Here is an 18,285-nt window from a genome sequence, read left to right as displayed (position 1 = left end):
GTTCAAGTTCAATTTGAGCTCAAGTTCTGTAGGTCAAGAACACTCGGGTTGATTTTGAGTGATGTAACACTGTTGTGGGAAAACGGAAACGGAGTTGAGCTGAAAGCTGCATCTTATCAGTTATGCAATAGTAGCCAACTAAAACAGCACAGGTGTGGCTGTTTTTGGGCCTGGAAAATTACCGAAAGAGCTGGTTAGATTTTGATTTTGGAATTTTTTTAACATGGACGTGTACAGTTGAAGTCGGAAGTTTACATACACCTTAGCCAAATACATTTAAACTCAGTTTCACAATTCCTGACATTTAATCACAGTAAAAATTCCCTGTCTTAGGTCAGTTAGGATAACCACTTTATTTTAAGTGTGAAATGTCAATAGTTATTTAATTCGGCTTTTATTTCATCACATTCCCAGTGGGTCAGAAGTTGACATGCACTCAATTAGTATTTGGTAGCATTTCCTTTAAATTGTTTAACTTGGGTCAAATGTTTCAGGTAGTCTTCCACAAGCTTCCTACAATAAGTTGGGTGAATTTTGGCCCATTCTTCCTGACAGAGCTGGTGTAACGGAGTCAGGTTTGTAGGCCTCCTTGCTCGCACACACTTTTTCAGTTCTGACCACAAATGTTCTATAGGATTGAGGTCAGGGGTTTGATGGCCACTCCAATACCTTGACTTTGTTGTCCTTAAGCTTTGGAAGCATGCTTGAGGTCATTGTCCATTTGGAAGACCCATTTGCGACAAAGCTTTAACTTCCTGACTGATGTCTTGATGTTGCTTCAATATATCCACATCATTTTCCTACCTCATGATGCCTTCTATTTTGTGAAGTGCACCAGTCCCTCCTGCAGCAAAGCACCCCCACAACATGATGCTGCCACCCCTGTGCTTCACGGCTGAGATGGTGTTCTTCGGCTTGCAAGCTTCCACCATTTTCCTCCAAACATAACGATGGTCATTATGGCCAAACAGTTAAATTTTTGTTTCAACAGACCAGAGGACATTTCTCGAAAAAGTACGATCTTTGTCCCCATGTGCAGTTGCAAACCGTGTCTGGCTTTTTTTCGGCGGTTCTGGAGCAATGGCTTCCTTGTTGAGCGGCCTTTCAGGTTATGTCAATATAGGACTCGTTTTACTGTGGATATAGATACTTTTGTACCTGTTTCCTCCAACATCTTCACAAGGTCCTTTACTATTCTGGGATTGATTTCCACTTTTCACACCTAGAGATGAACGTACTTTGAAGACCGAACACGTCTCCTTCCTGAGAGGTATGACGGCTGCGTGGTCCCATGGTGTTTATACTTGCGTACTATAGTTTGTACAGATATACATGGTACCTTCAGGCGTTTGGAAATTGCGCCCAAAGAGGAACCAGACTTGTGGAGGTCAATTTTTTTTTTTTCAGATGTCTTGGCTGAGTTCTTTTGATTTTCCCATGATGTCAAGCAAAGAGGCACTGGTTTTGAAGGTAGGCCTTGAAATACATCCACAGGTACACCTCCAATTGACTCAAATGATGTCAATTAGCCTATCAGATGCTTCTAAAGCCATGACATTTTCTGGAATTTTCCAAGCTGTTTAAAGGCACAGTCAACTTAGTATGTAAACTTCTGACCCACTAGAATTGTGATACAGTGAAATAATCTGTCTGTAAACAATTGTTAAAAATTACTTGTGTCATGCACAAAGTAGATGTCCTAACCGACTTGCCCAAACTATAGTTTGTTAACAAGAAATTTGTGGAGTGGTTGAAACACTTAGGTTGAAGTCATTAAATTTGTTTATGTAAACTTCTGACTTCAACTGTATAGCTGATTCACACTTAGATAACCTCACCTCTGAAAGATGGGGTGATGGGAAAATATTTGCCTTCCAGGAAGAGTTTGTCTCGGTGCTTACATAAACACCAACTGTGCCCTATGGTCCAGTGTAGAAAAAAACAGACTGCCCTAAAGGGAGAGGGCAGGGTGGCTGTGGCATAAGGCAACACATATTCAGTTTATGGTCTCTACATTTTTTATGATGGCCTCATCCTACTCAGCACCAGTTGGGTGTTAAAAAAATTATTGGTGTGAAATGCTAGGTTGCACCTGTTGCACCAACCAAAAATAAGATTAGTCGTAGCTATATCCGGCTTAAGCGATGCGACTTCATGAGATTTGATGTTTCATAATTATGGTTGGTAGGCCATGGCAGTTCTAAACAATGATTTATATAAAGCCTGGATTGCTGATGCTATATATTGGCCATTGAGAGGCTTCGAAGCCACCGGTCTGCCATATTGGCACTCTGGATTAGGAGCAGTCCTCCATAGGAATGAATGGAATTCTACAGTATTTCAATTAAGTGTTTTAAGGACAAAATTACATGTATTTAACTTTTTATTGTTGTAGTGGGGACAGTAACATTAGTACTCTCAACAAAAATACTTTAAGGAAAATGTATGCATTAAGGTGTCTATTATAGAAAACTAATGTAGACATTAATAAATGCATTTCTATAGCTTCCAAAATGTTTTACAATCGAGGAGTGCCATGATGGCTGCTCGCATGGTTCAATACAACGCCCACTGTTAGTCATTCAGGGTTTAAACACCTAATTGGTTCTAAATTTAGCAGGGCATGTCCGTCCCATCACTACACAAAGCTCATCACTATGCATGCACATTTTCTTAACCACAACTGGATGGATTAATCAATAATTACTCTGGGAATGAATATCACTGAATGACGGGAATATTGGAGTAAAGTAGGCCAATGCCATTGAAGACATTTATCATATTGTTACAGAAACTCCCAGTCATTCAACTGTTTTAAATGGCGTGTGTGTGGTCAGCAATCATTTCGGCGTTTATTGTGCTGCTTTAATACAAGCGTGGGGACTTGTCTTGATAAATCAGTCAATTTTTGGGGGTTTTCACAGAATGTCCGTTTGAATAGTCTACAAGGCTCGGGAAATGTTTGCCAAATTGAGGTGTTTTCTAGCCTCAATAACGATTTGCTATTGGTATTTATTTTATATTAGTTGTGTTTGGCTTACTTATTAGGAAATAAAGAAAGACACTTATATGTCTGTCTATATGCCTACTGTGAATTTCGATCTTACTTTCACCCTAATGGAATACTGGGCCAGCAATCCAGAACATTTTACGTCAGACGTAGAGTTACGACCCATTTACGACCAACTGGTGCAACCAGCCCCAGGAGGTCCTTTGTACAAACTGTCCTTAATCCGGTTTATGTATGGGGGTTGGTGTGCCATGTCTTGGGTCAGGTCCCTTTTCCCAATTTGCACCGCTTGAGGGATTGATGTGATTTGATTTTATTTGGATCTCTTTTAGTCCCCATTTATTCTAATCTTCCAAGAGTACTTAAACATTAAAATACAATTTATAATACAAACACATTTTCACACTATTACAAATGGGAATGGGGTGCTTTGTTGTACCCCTCACTGGTGACCTACATACTATGTATTGAGTGCACTGTCATATTTTTATCCCCTCTTCCTTTGTCTGGATCCTTTTTGTTTGTGAATCCAATGGCCCATTGTCCCAACACAGACATCTGTCCATCTAATTTTAGTGATTGCAACAACAAAAAACTTAGTGTAAAGTTAAAAACTATATTATTCATTATTGAATATATCCTTTTAGGGAGGGTGCAGAGCTGTCATTGCTTTGTAACATGGTCCCACACTCCTAAATTTGCTTTTATTCTTATGCAATTTATTCACCTCAGGATGAAATGTTGTGTTTTGGTACTTTTGATAATGTCACCTTCACATTAATAGAGCATTTGACTGTCACTGGACTACGGGGAGATGTTTATTGAGCGAAGCAAATGTTACAGGATGGCCTCATTGACCCTTTATAGATAGTTATATAACATAGGGTTATAAGCATTGTATAAACATGGTATAACGCATATTACAATATTGTTAATTTATAGCCTGCTGTTCATAAAGCTTGATTAATTAAGCCGGGAAATGGTAAAAAAAAAGAAAAGGAAACACATGGGCGCTATTTTACACGTCACAGGAAGTAAGGGTGCCTAGTCAAATATTTTGACAAGTTTGAAGACATACTTTTTGAAAAACACTCCCAAAAATGTGTGGGCTGGGCTTAGCCCAGTCTTGTCTTTCTCTGGGGTGGGTCACGTGCGTTGGTGACAGTCTGTCAGAGTCAACAGCGGCGTATGATTGGCTTACAGATTTAATACAAGGCCCTCCCATAGGCTGCCCGAAAACACGTCACTCCGATCAGCTGTTAGTTCGCCTCAACAATAACAAAGGGAACAGTGGGACCTCGGAAAGGCTCGGAAAAGTAACGAACTGTGTTGTTCCGAAAACAAAGGTCCATGTACTAAATTTCTTCTGCGAAGAAAACTTTTTTTATATTCTCGAAAAGATACAATCTACCTCAAAGTCTTAAAATCCTTATCACTAAATATCCGTCCTTTGCTGTTCACATCTTTTCTTGCCGCAGGTGAGTTTTTTGGGGTCTCTTTGTTGTCTGTTGTTGAAAAAACACACTGTTCTTTTTTGCAATTCAATTGTAGACCATTGTTGACATTACTTTATTTACACAAGTACGGTTTAGCACAAATACATAGCCTATTTCCACTGTTTTTATGCACCAACAGTGTTTTGTGTGGCAAAAATAAGATTCTCGGCCCATTTTTGCCAAATAAGAGTCAGACCGCAGTCTAATGAAAAGTTATTAAAATGGCAAGGTCTAGATGTCTACCTATCTATTGAAGGAGGAGCTATTTATATGCACAAAACAGAATTGTACTTTTTCAATTCAACTTTGCAGTTGAACATTGTAGGAGCTGCGACCCGCCTAAGAGGTGTAGGGTTACGCTAAACACCCTCCGCTTGTATGCTTGTCAACAAATCATCCTGCAAGCAGACAGCCTACCACGATTTGAAGTTGTTATTGAACCTAAAATGTGCCGTTTTTCATGTAAATCAATCAATAACATGTATTTATAAAGCCATTTGTACATCAGCAGTTGTACAAAGTGGTTATACAGAAACCGAGCCTAAAACCCCAGAGAGCAGGCAATGTAGATGTAGAAGCACGTTGAACAGACACTAACTGAACATTTTATTCATATTTTCAGTGATTTATATGTTTGATTACAGAGCCAATATCTGGCATTTTGCTCTGGGTGGAACACTCATGGAGAATACCCATATGACGTAATCGTTACGGCTCCTAACGTTCTCTGTTCCAAGGTGTCGACGACAGACCTCCAACCACCAACCATCCAAATACATACGACAAGAAAATATTATCCAGTGAGCTCTCACATAACCTACCGTTTCATTCCGCAAATAATAATATTCTGTCTTTTTAATGGGCACAATATTACGACGCTTTCATCCCCTCTCCGTGTTTGCTATCCGAATAGAGCCACCGTTCTGGGAAGAAAACAATGCTTGCAAGCGATATTTTGTTGAGAACGAACAGGTGCAGGAGATTATAACCCGGTTGCGAATTGGACATACTGTAGATAAAGCCCATAGAAAAGCCCCCAGCCCCTCAACTTCATAGCACAGCTGCTCATTTTCTTTGTCGTTGAATCTAACAAATTAGAGGACATTGATTCAAAGAACGACGTGTTTGCATTCGCTTGCAGCCTACACATCTTCTGACGAATATGTTGATGTTAAGTAATATATGACAAACCTGTAATTCTGGCATAACGTGTGTTTGCCTGTAGCCTACCTGGCAGACCAGGTTTCAGTTTTTGCCCAGGTCTACCAAACAGCATTCTTGTCCTTTTTGAACATTATCATAAAGAAGCTACTGTTGTTCTCTCAGCTTTTTAGATCTTACAAACCCACATATCTCGAATTATTGGCTGCACTGCTCTGTATTTGTTTACCATAAATGTGTACATGCATACAACTCATAGTTTACCATTGCACTGACAAATGTGGCTTCACAGCACGAACTCAATGTTGTCTGGCAGAATAATGGTTGTTGTGTATCACTGATCTTGCTTAAGGTCAGGGGTCATAATGTATGACCTGAAAACAGTGTCACTGCTGCGCTGTATCCCTGGTGTGTCTGTGGGGGTAGTAGTTAACTTTATCAGCAGACAAATGCTGTCTGGCTTTTTACACTCTAGTCAGTGGGACTGGAGGTCTAATTGCAAAGAAAGGTCAGGCCTATACCACCAATATTGGACTGTATGGTCACAGAGAGTTGATCCCTAGGTGAAGATACAGCATAATCAGCACTATAGTGTGTGTTCTATAAAAGACCACCCTATCAGTGAACAAGCTGCTAGGTTACAGACCTATTAGGCCCACATATATTTGGCCAGTATGTCTATGTCAGTTGGCAGCTAGTTGATGATGGGTCTATTTCCATAATTTCCTTTGAGGGATGTCTGGTAGATAGGCAAATAATACCCACACCTGTAAACATTTACGACCACATACGGTGCCTCTGAAGTTTGTGACAGTTGTGAATGATCTGGCTACCCTTTTATATGTTTTATTATCGAGTATTAGAGATATATAAAACCTATTTATTGGCAGAGATGGTTTATATTGGACTGTCCTCTAAAACTAGTAAGCCAGAAATAAACATAGATGTCCTTCCAGTTCAGTCTGACCCATGATTTCCTTCTGCCAATTGCCCAAAAGCCAAAGGATATTTGTATGCATCTCCCCCCTCCCTTTTCACACAGGTCTTTATAAGCTCATGAATATGGTCTCAAACGTGTCACTCAAGATCACAACGACTTATTCTCTCTCTTTCTCCCCCTCCCCTTTTGTCTCTCAGGTCCTTTGTAATTTTGCACACGCCGAGGTGAGCTGTGACCAGACTTTACACAGCTCCCCTCAGATGATAGACATCCGTACCTTATTGAAGCACTTTAGCACCTGCAGCTGATGACCAAAACGCCTGTTCCCCGTCCTCGCACCGCTCAGCCCCCCCTTGCTCCCTTCGTGCTCCCCCGAGGAGTACCAGTATGTTCCAGAGGCTCACCAGTGTCCTGTTCGGGGACGATGTGGAGGAGGTGAGCGGAGGAGGCCCCGGAGAACAGGGCTTTGGCCAGAAGGAGGAGGATGAAGAGTGGATCCTGGTGGACTATCTGGGTGAGTTTCAGAACATACACGTACACAGACGAAACATACACAGACATAAACACTAAAATACACAAACAAAAATGCAAATACACACTCTAAACACAAACAACCCCTCACACACCATAACCTCTGCGTATCCATGTACAAAACGGGTCAGATGGGTTCAACAGTGAGCATCATTTCCATACAGTCACATGGTGGGAACTTCACTACCTTTTAAAAGTCAACGGATCAAATCAAATAGTATTTGTCACATGCGCCAAATACAACAGTTATAGGACCTTACAGTGAAATGCTTACTTACAAGCCCATAACCAACAATGCTGTTTTAAGAAAATACCTTTAAAAAAAGTAAGAGATAAGATTAACAAATAATTAAAGAGGAGCAGTAAATAACAATAGCGTGGCTATATACAGGGGGTACCGGTACAGAGTCAATGTGTGGGGGCACCGGTGTCGAGGTAATATGTACATGTTGGTATAGTTATTAAAGTGACTATGCATAGATGATAACAGAGTAGCAGCAGCGTAGAAGGGATGGGGGGGGGGGGAAGCTGTTTAGAAGCCTCCTGGACTTGGTGCTCCGGTATCGCTTGCCGTGCGGTAGCAGAGAGAACAGTCCATGACTAGGGTGGCTGGAGTCTTTGACAATTTTTAGGGCCTTCCTCTGACACCGCCTGGTATAGAGGTCTTGGATGGCAGGAAGCTTGGCACCGGTGATGTACTGGGCCGTACGCACTATCCTCTGTAGTTCCTTGCAGTCGGAGGCTGAGCAGTTGCCATACCAGGCAGTGATGCAACCCGTCAGGATGGTCTCGATGGTGCAGCTTTTATACATTTTGAGGATCTGTGGATCCATGCCAAATCTTTTCAGTCTCCTGAGGGGGAATAGGTTTTGTCGTGCCCTCTTCACGACTGTCTTGGTGTGTTTGCACCATGTTCGTTTGTTGGTGATGTGTACGCCAAGGAACTTGAAGCTCTATGCAAATTGGAGTGGGTCTTGGGTTTCTGGGATAATGGTGTTGATGTGAGCCATGACCAGCCTTTCAAAGCGTTTCATGGCTACAGACATGAGTGCTACGGGTCGGAAGTCATTTAGGCAGGTTACCTTAGTGTTCTTGGGCACAGGGACTATGGTGGTCTGCTTGAAACATGTTGGTATTACAGACTCCGACAGGGAGAGGTTGAAAATGTTAGTGAAGACACTTGCCAGTTGGTCAGCGCATGCTCGGAGTACACGTCCTGGTAATACATCTGGCCCTGCGGTCTTGTGAATGTTGACCTGTTTAAAGGTCTTACTCACATCGGCTGCGGAGAGTGTGATCAAACAGTCATCCGGAACAGCTGATGCTCTCATGCGTGTTTCAGTGTTACTTGCCTCAAAGCGAGCATAGAAGTTATTTAGCTCGTGTCACTGGGCAGCTCTTGGCTGTGCTTCCCTTTGTAGTCTGTAATAGTTTGCAAGCCCTGCCACATCCGACGAGCGTCGGAGCCGGTGTAGTATGATTATATCCCACTGCAGCATTTGTTTTTCCATGTGAGCATATTATCAGATATTACATCTCATAAACATCTATGAACTGACCTTATCAAACTGCTTGGCTATGCAGTCCTTAGGTGCCTTGTAGTCTCCATAAACCGATGCAACCTAAGTTCACCTGTACAAATGCAGACACAAGGATGCTACTCTAAGCCCTGGCAAGGTTCCCAATATCCATACCCACAAAAACAAATACACGTGTGCACATACATGCATGGTTCTACACATATACAGTATATTTATTCTGCTCAATAACACACACACACACACACCTGGCACACACTTGTTCTTTGGGGGGAGGGGAGTGCATCCAGCCCGTCTGTCCCTGACACATCTCATATTCCACAAGTGTGTGAATATTCAAGGTGTGAGAGACTGAATCCTGCTGGCCCACTTCTGTATGGGGGAGGGGAGGGTGGTGGAAGGGATATGGGGCAGTATATGGGCAATATGTCTGTAATCGGGTCAAACAAAAGCATGGGGGGCTAAGGGGAGGAAGATAAAAATAGGCCTGGTAGAGTTGCAATTCTGGGCTCTGAGGAGTGCGATGTGTGGGCCCAGCAGAATTCCCCTCCAGAATGGCCCCCAGTCGGTAACACTGTCTATGACCCAAACCACTGGGGGTTAATGCATTCATAGCGTCGTCTGTCACGCCATAATTCGTTATAGGACTTGTCTTACATTTGTAGCTCATGGCCTCTTACGACAACCTTTGGGAAATGCATTAAGGCTGACAATGTGCTCATAAACCATGTGACACATCATTCATTACAGGTGTTCCATGTAAATGCTTGAATACCTATAAAATCATTCATAATGATTTACAAACAGGTAGTTGATATATTACCCTACAGTCCAGCACTCTGTAGCCTTACCCAAACTGTTATAACCCTTTGTTACTACATGATCATAGAATAATGATTAATCTGATCACTTTATAGTGAATCTCTAATATCAGCTGATACATGGTATCATAAACCCTTTGTTACGTGTCTGTTTTATAGAACTGTTAGAGTGAATGCAGTAAGCAGACACTTGAGGTCAGATGTTTTGTCTCTGACCTATTTTACAGTAGGGATTGATTCCACTCACTTAAAGTGTGTACTACTTAGTGTGTACGAGCTGTATTCCTGGCACACTTCAACACCTCAAGTGGCACTAGTCTCCTACTTCTTCTAAACTGCTAATCTATTATATCAATGGCGTAGACTGCTTTCCTTCCCCCTTCCTGTGTGTACACACACACACACACACACACACACACACACACACACACACACACACACACACACACACACACACACACACACACACACACACACACACACACACACACACACACACACACACACACACACACACACACACACACAGGTGGATGGTGAGAGGATTACAGGTCCTAAGTAGCCTTACAGAGACAGTGATGAGGAATGTAAGCTGTTTTAGGGTTCTGCTGCGTTGCTTAGCGGCTAAGATAAGGGTGTGTGTCGGCACAATTTTTGTTATTTTTTTTAGTTAACAAGGTGGCTGCACTGCTGCTGACATGCGTGACAGAGAAAGATGAGGATGGGAACTGGTGTCCTTGGGAGTGGGTGTATTTATATCACACATGTACACCATAACACACTCAGAAATGAACACAACACAGCTATACACACACATCATCTGAAAAGGAAAGAGAGGAAAACTTTCATGATCATCACACACAAGGGAACACATCCAATACACACACACAAACACACACACACAAACACACACACACACAAACACACACACACACACACACACACACACACACACACACACACACACACACACACACACACACACACACACACACACACACACACACACACACACACACACACACACACACAGAGAACACTGTTAATACACAAAGAACACTATTAATACACAAAGAACACAGAGGAAAACACCTACACACACATGTACATGCACACACTCAGCTGTTTATCAGAGATTCTGTCCAAAAAAAAAAAAGACAGTCAGCTTTAAACTTTGGCCAGGAATGAAGATTTGGCCAGACGTCCGTGCAGGCCATTTTTAGTATTATGGGAAACCAAACAGCAATCTGCTGGCTTTGATTCCCATCTGGTATCAAGTTGCTTTTTCCATCATACTTCCCATATGGCAGTGTATTATTCTGACTTATTAGTGCACTATTGACAGTAACACCACCGAGTCTCAAAGCAAGACATGCTATATAGCCCAGGCATGCAGTGAATGCAACTTCTCGCTCCAGCCAAACCACCTCATTTAACTTGATTAGATTTATTCTATTTAAACTTAGTTTCTCTCCTATCCTTTTGAGATAGTTAGTTAGTGGAAAAATGTGTTTTGGTGCATTCTAGAGTTGGGAAAGACTAGAAAGCATTTGGCAGCAGTTTGGTAGAGGGAGTTGCTGATGCTGCTTGATCCTATGAGTGACAGCTCTTGCGCACACACACTAGTATCTTTGGTCAGGCATGTTATTCTGACAGACAGAACACTGCTCTGTGCCTGTAGGGCTTTGACACCTATGCATTAGGGGAAAGATGTTTTTTGTTTTGATCGCTAAAGCCATTTTCTCTGTGCCACATTGCCCCCTAAAGTCATGTTAGGGTATTGCATATGAGTTGTTATCCCACCCAGGTTGAGCTCAAGAACATCATATAGCATTTTTACATTTTGCTACAGGGAGTTTTTTTTATCGCCAATTATAAAACTCAATGGTTGTTAAACACATTTTCACACACATACCCTACATGCTTTGGCAAACAGAACCTTTCCATTTCTTATTTGAATGTTAATTGTGCTGATGTATCCTAACCAATCCCTGCCTTTCTCCCCAGCCGAGGCCTGCTCTAGCCCCTGTGGTGATGGCTTGTCTGAGGTGGACCTGACTTCGGAGGAGGAGGAGGACCTTGTGGTCGTCCCCTCTCCCATCGCCAGCTCCCCCATCCGCTATGCCTCCTGCTCCTCCCTGGACTCCACCACCGACACCGAGGATGGGGGTCCCGAGGAAGAGGAGGAGGAGGAAGAGGGGGGTTTCCAGTGCCTGGAGGCCTGTTCTCTAGAGGAGAGCTGGTTCGTCACTCCCCCACCCTGCTTCAGCGGGGGGAGGAGGGGCAAGCCTATGGTACTAGAGACCAGCCCCCTGGAGAACCTGCTGATAGAACACCCCAGCATGTCTGTGTACACCACCCACTGTCCCCCACGACTCTCCCTCAACCTCAATCTCTGCCTCCCCCTTGTTGACGCACCTGCCGCCGTAGTCAAGGAGCCGGGACGACGTTCGCTTGACACCCCCTGCCACAGGTAGGATTTGTTGCTGCAAAAATTCTGGCAGTAGTGTTTCATCACCTACATTTTCTGAATTTATGCTTAACCTCTACGGGATCGGTGTCCCTATTCCAGGACGGTTGAGCTAATGTGCACTAATGTGATTAGCATGACGTTGTAAGTAACAAGAACATTTCCCAGGACATAGACATGTCTTATATGGGCAGAAAACTTACATTCTTGTTAATCTAACTGCACTGTCCAATTTACAGTAGCTATTACAGAGCTATTACAGTGAAACAATACCATGCTATTGTTTGAGGAGTGCACAACAACAAACTTTTCACGGCAACTGGTTTGATACATTCACCTCTGAAGGTAAATAATGTACTTACATTCAGTAATCTTGCTCTGATTTGTCATCCTGAGAGTCCCAGATGTGTGAAAGTTAGTGTGTAAGCTAATGATCCATCATGTATGATATTCCTGGGAGTGTGTAAACATTTTTTATTTTTTTTATTTTTTTTATATTCTCTATAGTTATGTACTTCAAAATGTATCAATTAACCAATTTGGCACATTTGGGCAGACTTGATGCAAAATATTGTCCAGCATTGCAATGCTTCACTGGATCAATCTCAAACGTTGCCCACACACTGCTGCCATCTAGTGGCCAAAATCTAAATTGCGCCTAAACTGCAATATTATATGATGGCCTTTCTTTTGCATTTCAATGATGGAGAAACATTTTTTTTTTGTATTATCTTTTACTAGATGTAATGTGTTTATATTTGTTAGATGTTAGCTCTAATGTCTTATATAATATATTTTTGGGGGGGCAGGTAGCCTAGTGGTTTGAGCGTTGGGACAGTAACTGAAAGGTTGCTGAATCGAATCCACAAGCTGACAAGGTAAAAATCTGTTGTTCTGCCCCTGAACAAGACAGTGTTCCCTGGTAGGCCGTCATTGTAAATACGAATTTGTTCTTAACTGACTTGCCTAGTTAAATAAAGGTTAAATGAACAAATGTGAATGTAAAAAATATTCTCCTACATTAATTTCACATTTACACAAACTTCAAAGTGTTAACTTTTAAAATGGTATAAAGAATATGCATATCCTTGCTTCAGGTCCTGACAGGTAGTTAGATTTGTCATTTTAGGCGGAAATTGAAGAAGATAAAAACATGGATTAACCAGTCCAGCCCCCTTCCTGTTTCCCCCTATAGGCCAGAGACGGTAGTGCAGCGCAGAGCCGGGCTCCATGCTGGCTGCTATGCGGCAGCCGTCTCAGCCCGGGCCTCAGGCCTCCTAGACCAGGCCCAGCATCATGGACGCCTGACTCAAAGGGTACGTGGCGCCGCCCAGCACCAGCTCCTCTCCCGCAATGCCCTACGCCGCCTCAACCTGCTGCGTACTGGAGGGGCCAAGCAGGCCAAGACCACCACCACCTATCTACACCAGCCTGGCCAGAGGCACCTCAACTACTGAGGTCCTGGCCCTATCCATTACCCTCCATCCATCAATTCATCCATCTGTCTCAACCTGGATCCACGAAAAGAGTTCATCCTGCAACATGCTCTCCATCTTCCCTCCGTCCACCGATCCTCCATTCTGGAATGAAGAGACGTGATGAGGACTCCTTTAGAATCAATGCCATCGGTCACTTTACTCCGCTGCAGGTTCCCACCACCACATGGTAACTGGGAGAGACTGGTTCAATCAGATATTACACCTGTGGCGACACTCTCCGCTTTCACCCACTCTGCAATGGTTGTGTGATGTCATAGTGTGGCTCTATGCTGCCATAGAATGGTTGTGTGATGTCATTGATTGATATCATGGAGTTGCTTGTATGCTGTCGTAGTGACATTGTAAGTGATGTCATTGAGTTGTTGTATGCTGTCATAGAGTGGTTGTGTGCTATCAGAAGAGTGTTTGTGTCTTAATAGAATGACTGTGATGTCTTTAGAGTAGGAGTAGGCATTTAGAAAATAAACATGTCTTTCACTTGTAATTAGGACAGTTTATTAACAAAGTTGTTTCTCATGTCCCTCCAATGAAATTGCTTCCTCTATCACTTCATGGCAAACTAATATAATTTGTCATTCTGATGGCCACAACTTACTTTTCAAAATCATCACTCCCCTCTCTTGACTAAGGGTGAACCTGCCTTGAACTTAGTAATTCAGTACTTTCACAATATTGTTTGAGAAAATGTTGGTCAAATACTGGGTTAAATATCACTAAACGCCTTGTTATAAAAGTAGAATTTAAGATGAAAAATAAATATAAAATGTATTTAAAAAAAACTTCCAAAATATTTTTTAAAAGAAAAAAACATATATTACATATCAGTATGAAGTTAGTATGAGCGTTTATCTACATAGGTATGTTTGTAAGCAGCGGTTTGACTATGTTAGTGTGTGATTTGTTGCATGGTTGTATAGCGCTAGAAAACAGAAAAAAAATGTTTTTGTATCTTATCTCTCATTGTTTGTTCTAAATCTGCAGTCCACTTCTCAGGGTCATAGCCAATCACCTTTACACTTTACTAAAATGCAGATTACTTGACGAATGTTAATTGTCTTTGTACATACTGGAGACCTTCCAAATTTGTCATAGTGTGCTTTGCCTTGTGGTAATGTTTGTGATCAATAATTGACCTTTTAAAAGAATCGTGTGCGTCTCGAGAAAATTGAATTTGAACGTTTGCTTGTCCAAGGACTGTGAAAATGAACTCCTACTCTCTCAATCGACTGTTATAACCCCAAGATGGAGTGAAACTATAAGTCTTTTTCATTTGTTTATATATTTTTTCTGTGTACTTTCCATTGTTTTGAGTTAGATATTTACCCTGTTCTTTATTTGCTTAGTTAAATAACTTAGTAATATTATGTTAAAATGTCAACCAAAAAGTAGCGGCAAACTCTAACCTTGCAATAGTTTATATTACTATTGTTTTTGCTTTTACAGTATATTCTCCTTTACTTTAACAATGATTGCAAATTGGAGACTTTGTGTAGTGATATGGTCAAGTTTGTGACAACATGAATCTGTGCGCTCTTGTGGTAAGAAAGCACAGAGAGACACAATTCAAACACCTAAGTAGTCTATTTTAAGTTCCACAAAACCTCTAAATGTCAAGTATCCAGGACAAACTCAATAATTTACATGACCTTATATTATGACCTAATATCATCTGTTTCTTTGTACTTATTGGGGGAAATACACAGTACATACATACTCAGATGTATTTAGCGTGGTAGCATTAAGAAGCACTAAGGTGGTTTTGTCTATATAGTTGTAAACTGATTATAGTGAAGTGATTTAAGCCTAGTCATTGTATTTGTGTATCTTTTTTATTTTCAGATGTCTCAGATTGCAAAACTTGCATCATTTGATGCATCAATTTTTGTACTGCATTGTTGTGACACGGGCAACAGGACGAAGGGAATGGAGGAGATGGCTAAGTCCTCATTTTTGATGTGTGAAGCTGGAAGGAGCCATTTTGTTTTGTCCTCAGCTGTCTGTATGAGCTCTTGATGATAATAACAGGGATTTGTATTTTGTTTTATGCCTTGAATTTGTTGTGGATCACGTGCCTTCCAGGTTAAACAGTATAATGACAATGCATTAATGAAGAACTTGAACTGTTGTCCAAAGGGACAACACATACAAAAGCAAATCAACTATGCACACAGGAGGTAGCTTCTCTTTGTGAACCACCCAGCCCATTTTCAGCTTTTATACACAAATGTAGCAAACCTGTTTTCTCCTGTGTGAAGAATATTTGGTGGCATTTTTTTTTACTACGTGTTAGACTTTTGCTTTGATTTAGTTTACTGGAATAATACAGCACTTTGCCAAAAAAGTGTAGGAATTTGAACGTTAACTGTTATTTATCTACTTAACTGATCGCGTTATTTGTATTTTGGATGTATGAGAGATCAATTCACTCTGTTTTTATGGTCAGCAAAATTTGCAAATGAGAATGTGGTAGTCTGTTCTAAAACTGTAATACATGATCTGTTGTCATGATGTAAGCCACAGTCTACAATAAATGTTTTCATACACACACTCTTGTGTTTCTGTCCATTTGATCCATTTAACCTTTATTCTACCAGGTTTATTCAACTATGATGAAATCTCTTTTGCAAGAAAGACCCGCCAGCCAGCATAGACTTTATTTCCAAAACAAGCCCTTTATAGCACTGAGCGGAGACAGCTTTGATGTTACTTTCAGTATGACATTCTCACGAGTTCTGAATAAGAGTACATAACAGCTTTGCACAGCAATATTAAAGCCTAATAAAATGTTTAAAAGATGGACTTCATCAAACAATTGAGAACAAGTTATCACAAATGTTTGACCAATCACAACAGAGCAAAGTAGTTGGCAGGAAGATCTTCAATAACTAAACTCAGCAAAAAAAGAAACGTCCCTTTTTCAGGACCCTGTCTTTCAAAGATAATTACTAAAAATCAAAATAACTTCACAGATCTTCATTGTAAATGGTTTAAACACTGTTTCCCATGCTTGTTCAATGAACTATAAGCAATTAATGGACATGCACCTGTGGAGCGGTCGTTAAGACACTAACAGCTTACAGACAGTAGGCAATTAAGGTCACAGTATTGAAAACTTAGGACACTAAAGAGGCCTTTCTACTGACTCTGAAAAACACCAAAAGAAAGATGACCAGGGTCCTTGCTCATCTGCTTTAACGTGCCTTATCCATGATGCAAGGAGGCATGAGGACTGCAGATGTGGCCAGGGGAATAAATTGCAATGTCCGTACTGTGAGACGCCTAAGACAGAGCTACAGGGAGACAGGACGGACAGCTGATCACCCTCTTAGTGGCATACCACGTGTAACAACACCTGCACAGGATCGGTACATCCGAACCTCACACCTGCGCGACAGGCACAGGATGGCAACAACAACTGCCCGAGTTACACCAGGAACGCACAATCCCTCCATCAGTGCTCAGACTGTCCGCAATAGGCTGAGAGAGGCTGGACTGAGGGCTTGTAAGCCTGTTGTAAGGCAGGTCCTCACCAGACATCACCAGCAACAACGCCGCCTATGGGCACAAACCCACCGTCGCTGAACCAGACAGGACTGGCAAAAAGTGCTCTTCACTGACGAGTTGCGGTTTTGTCTCACTAGGGGTGATGTTCGGATTCGCATTTATTGTTGAAGGAATGAGCATCACACCGAGGCCTGTACTCTGGTGCGGGATCGATTTGGAGGTGCAGGGCCCGTCATGGTCTGGGGCGGTGTGTCACAGCATCATCGGACTGAGCTTGTTGTCATTGCAGGCAATCTCAACGCTGTGTGTTACAGGGATGACATCCTTCTCCCTCATGTGGTACCCTTCCTGCAGGCTCATCCTGACATGACCCTCCAGCATGACAATGCCACCAGCCATACTGCTTGTTCTGTGCATGATTTCCTACAAGACAGGAATGTCAGTGTTCTGCCATGGTCAGCGAAGAGCCCGGATCTCAGTCCCATTGAGCACGTCTGGGACCTGTTGGATCGGAGGGCTAGGGCCATTCCCCCCAGAAATGTCCAGGAACTTGCAGGTGACTTGATGGAAGAGTGGGGTAACATCTTACAGCATGAACTGGCAAATCTGGTGTTTTCCATGAGGAGGAGATGCACTGCAGTACTTAATGCAGCTGGTGACCACACCAGATACTGACTGTTACTTTTTATTTTGACCCACCCCCCCTCCTTTGTTCAGGTACACATTATTCCATTTCTATTAGTCACATGTCTGTGGAACTTGTTCAGTTTATGTCTCAGTTGTTGAATCTTGTTATGTTCATACAAATATTTACATATGTTAGGTTTGCTGAAAATAAACACAGTTGACAGTGAGAAGACATTTCTTTTTTTGCTGAGTTTATTACAAACAAACAACTGATTCAACACTTTAGGAAATAAACAGTGACCCAGAAAATAATACCTCTGATAAAATAATCCCATACACTTGTTTTAAAGGCTATAAAATGGAATAATGACTAATGTTTATTGTGTGTTGAAATCTGAGGGGTATGCTACTAAGTGGGATCAATCAGTTGGCCAGCTAAGCAACCAGAAATAACTGTTGATTTTCTGATTAATTAAAAAGGCTAAACTTTATGCTTTTGGTTGTTGAGTCAATTAGACCATGCCCATTTCAAGATTTAAAAAAATAAGTTATTTCAGAATATTTAGGTATGTAACTCCTTGATCCTGCTTTACTATATACGGTATAGGCAAAATATGGTTTAGTAAGAAACTGTGGTATAGGTATACATGATACTACCCTCTGGGGGTCGATGTCACTATTTGGACGG

The 18,285-nt window shown here is 41.7% G+C and overlaps 1 protein-coding gene across 1 annotated transcript; it reads left to right on the top strand.

The window, feature by feature from the left end:
• The first annotated feature begins 4,268 nt into the window (after positions 1-4,268).
• On the top strand, positions 4,269-16,013 carry LOC129857660 (tumor protein p53-inducible nuclear protein 1-like). Its single transcript, XM_055926124.1, is given in 5 exon segments — positions 4,269-4,488; positions 6,805-6,969; positions 6,972-7,121; positions 11,505-11,970; positions 13,163-16,013. Coding segments are annotated over 4 exon segments (933 nt in total). The 5' UTR covers positions 4,269-4,488; positions 6,805-6,914; the 3' UTR covers positions 13,425-16,013.
• The last annotated feature ends 2,272 nt before the right edge of the window (positions 16,014-18,285 follow it).

Source organism: Salvelinus fontinalis, chromosome 6, assembly GCF_029448725.1.
Source record: "Salvelinus fontinalis isolate EN_2023a chromosome 6, ASM2944872v1, whole genome shotgun sequence".
Taxonomy (NCBI): Eukaryota; Metazoa; Chordata; class Actinopteri; order Salmoniformes; family Salmonidae; genus Salvelinus; species Salvelinus fontinalis.
This window is presented reverse-complemented; position numbering and strand designations above follow the sequence as displayed.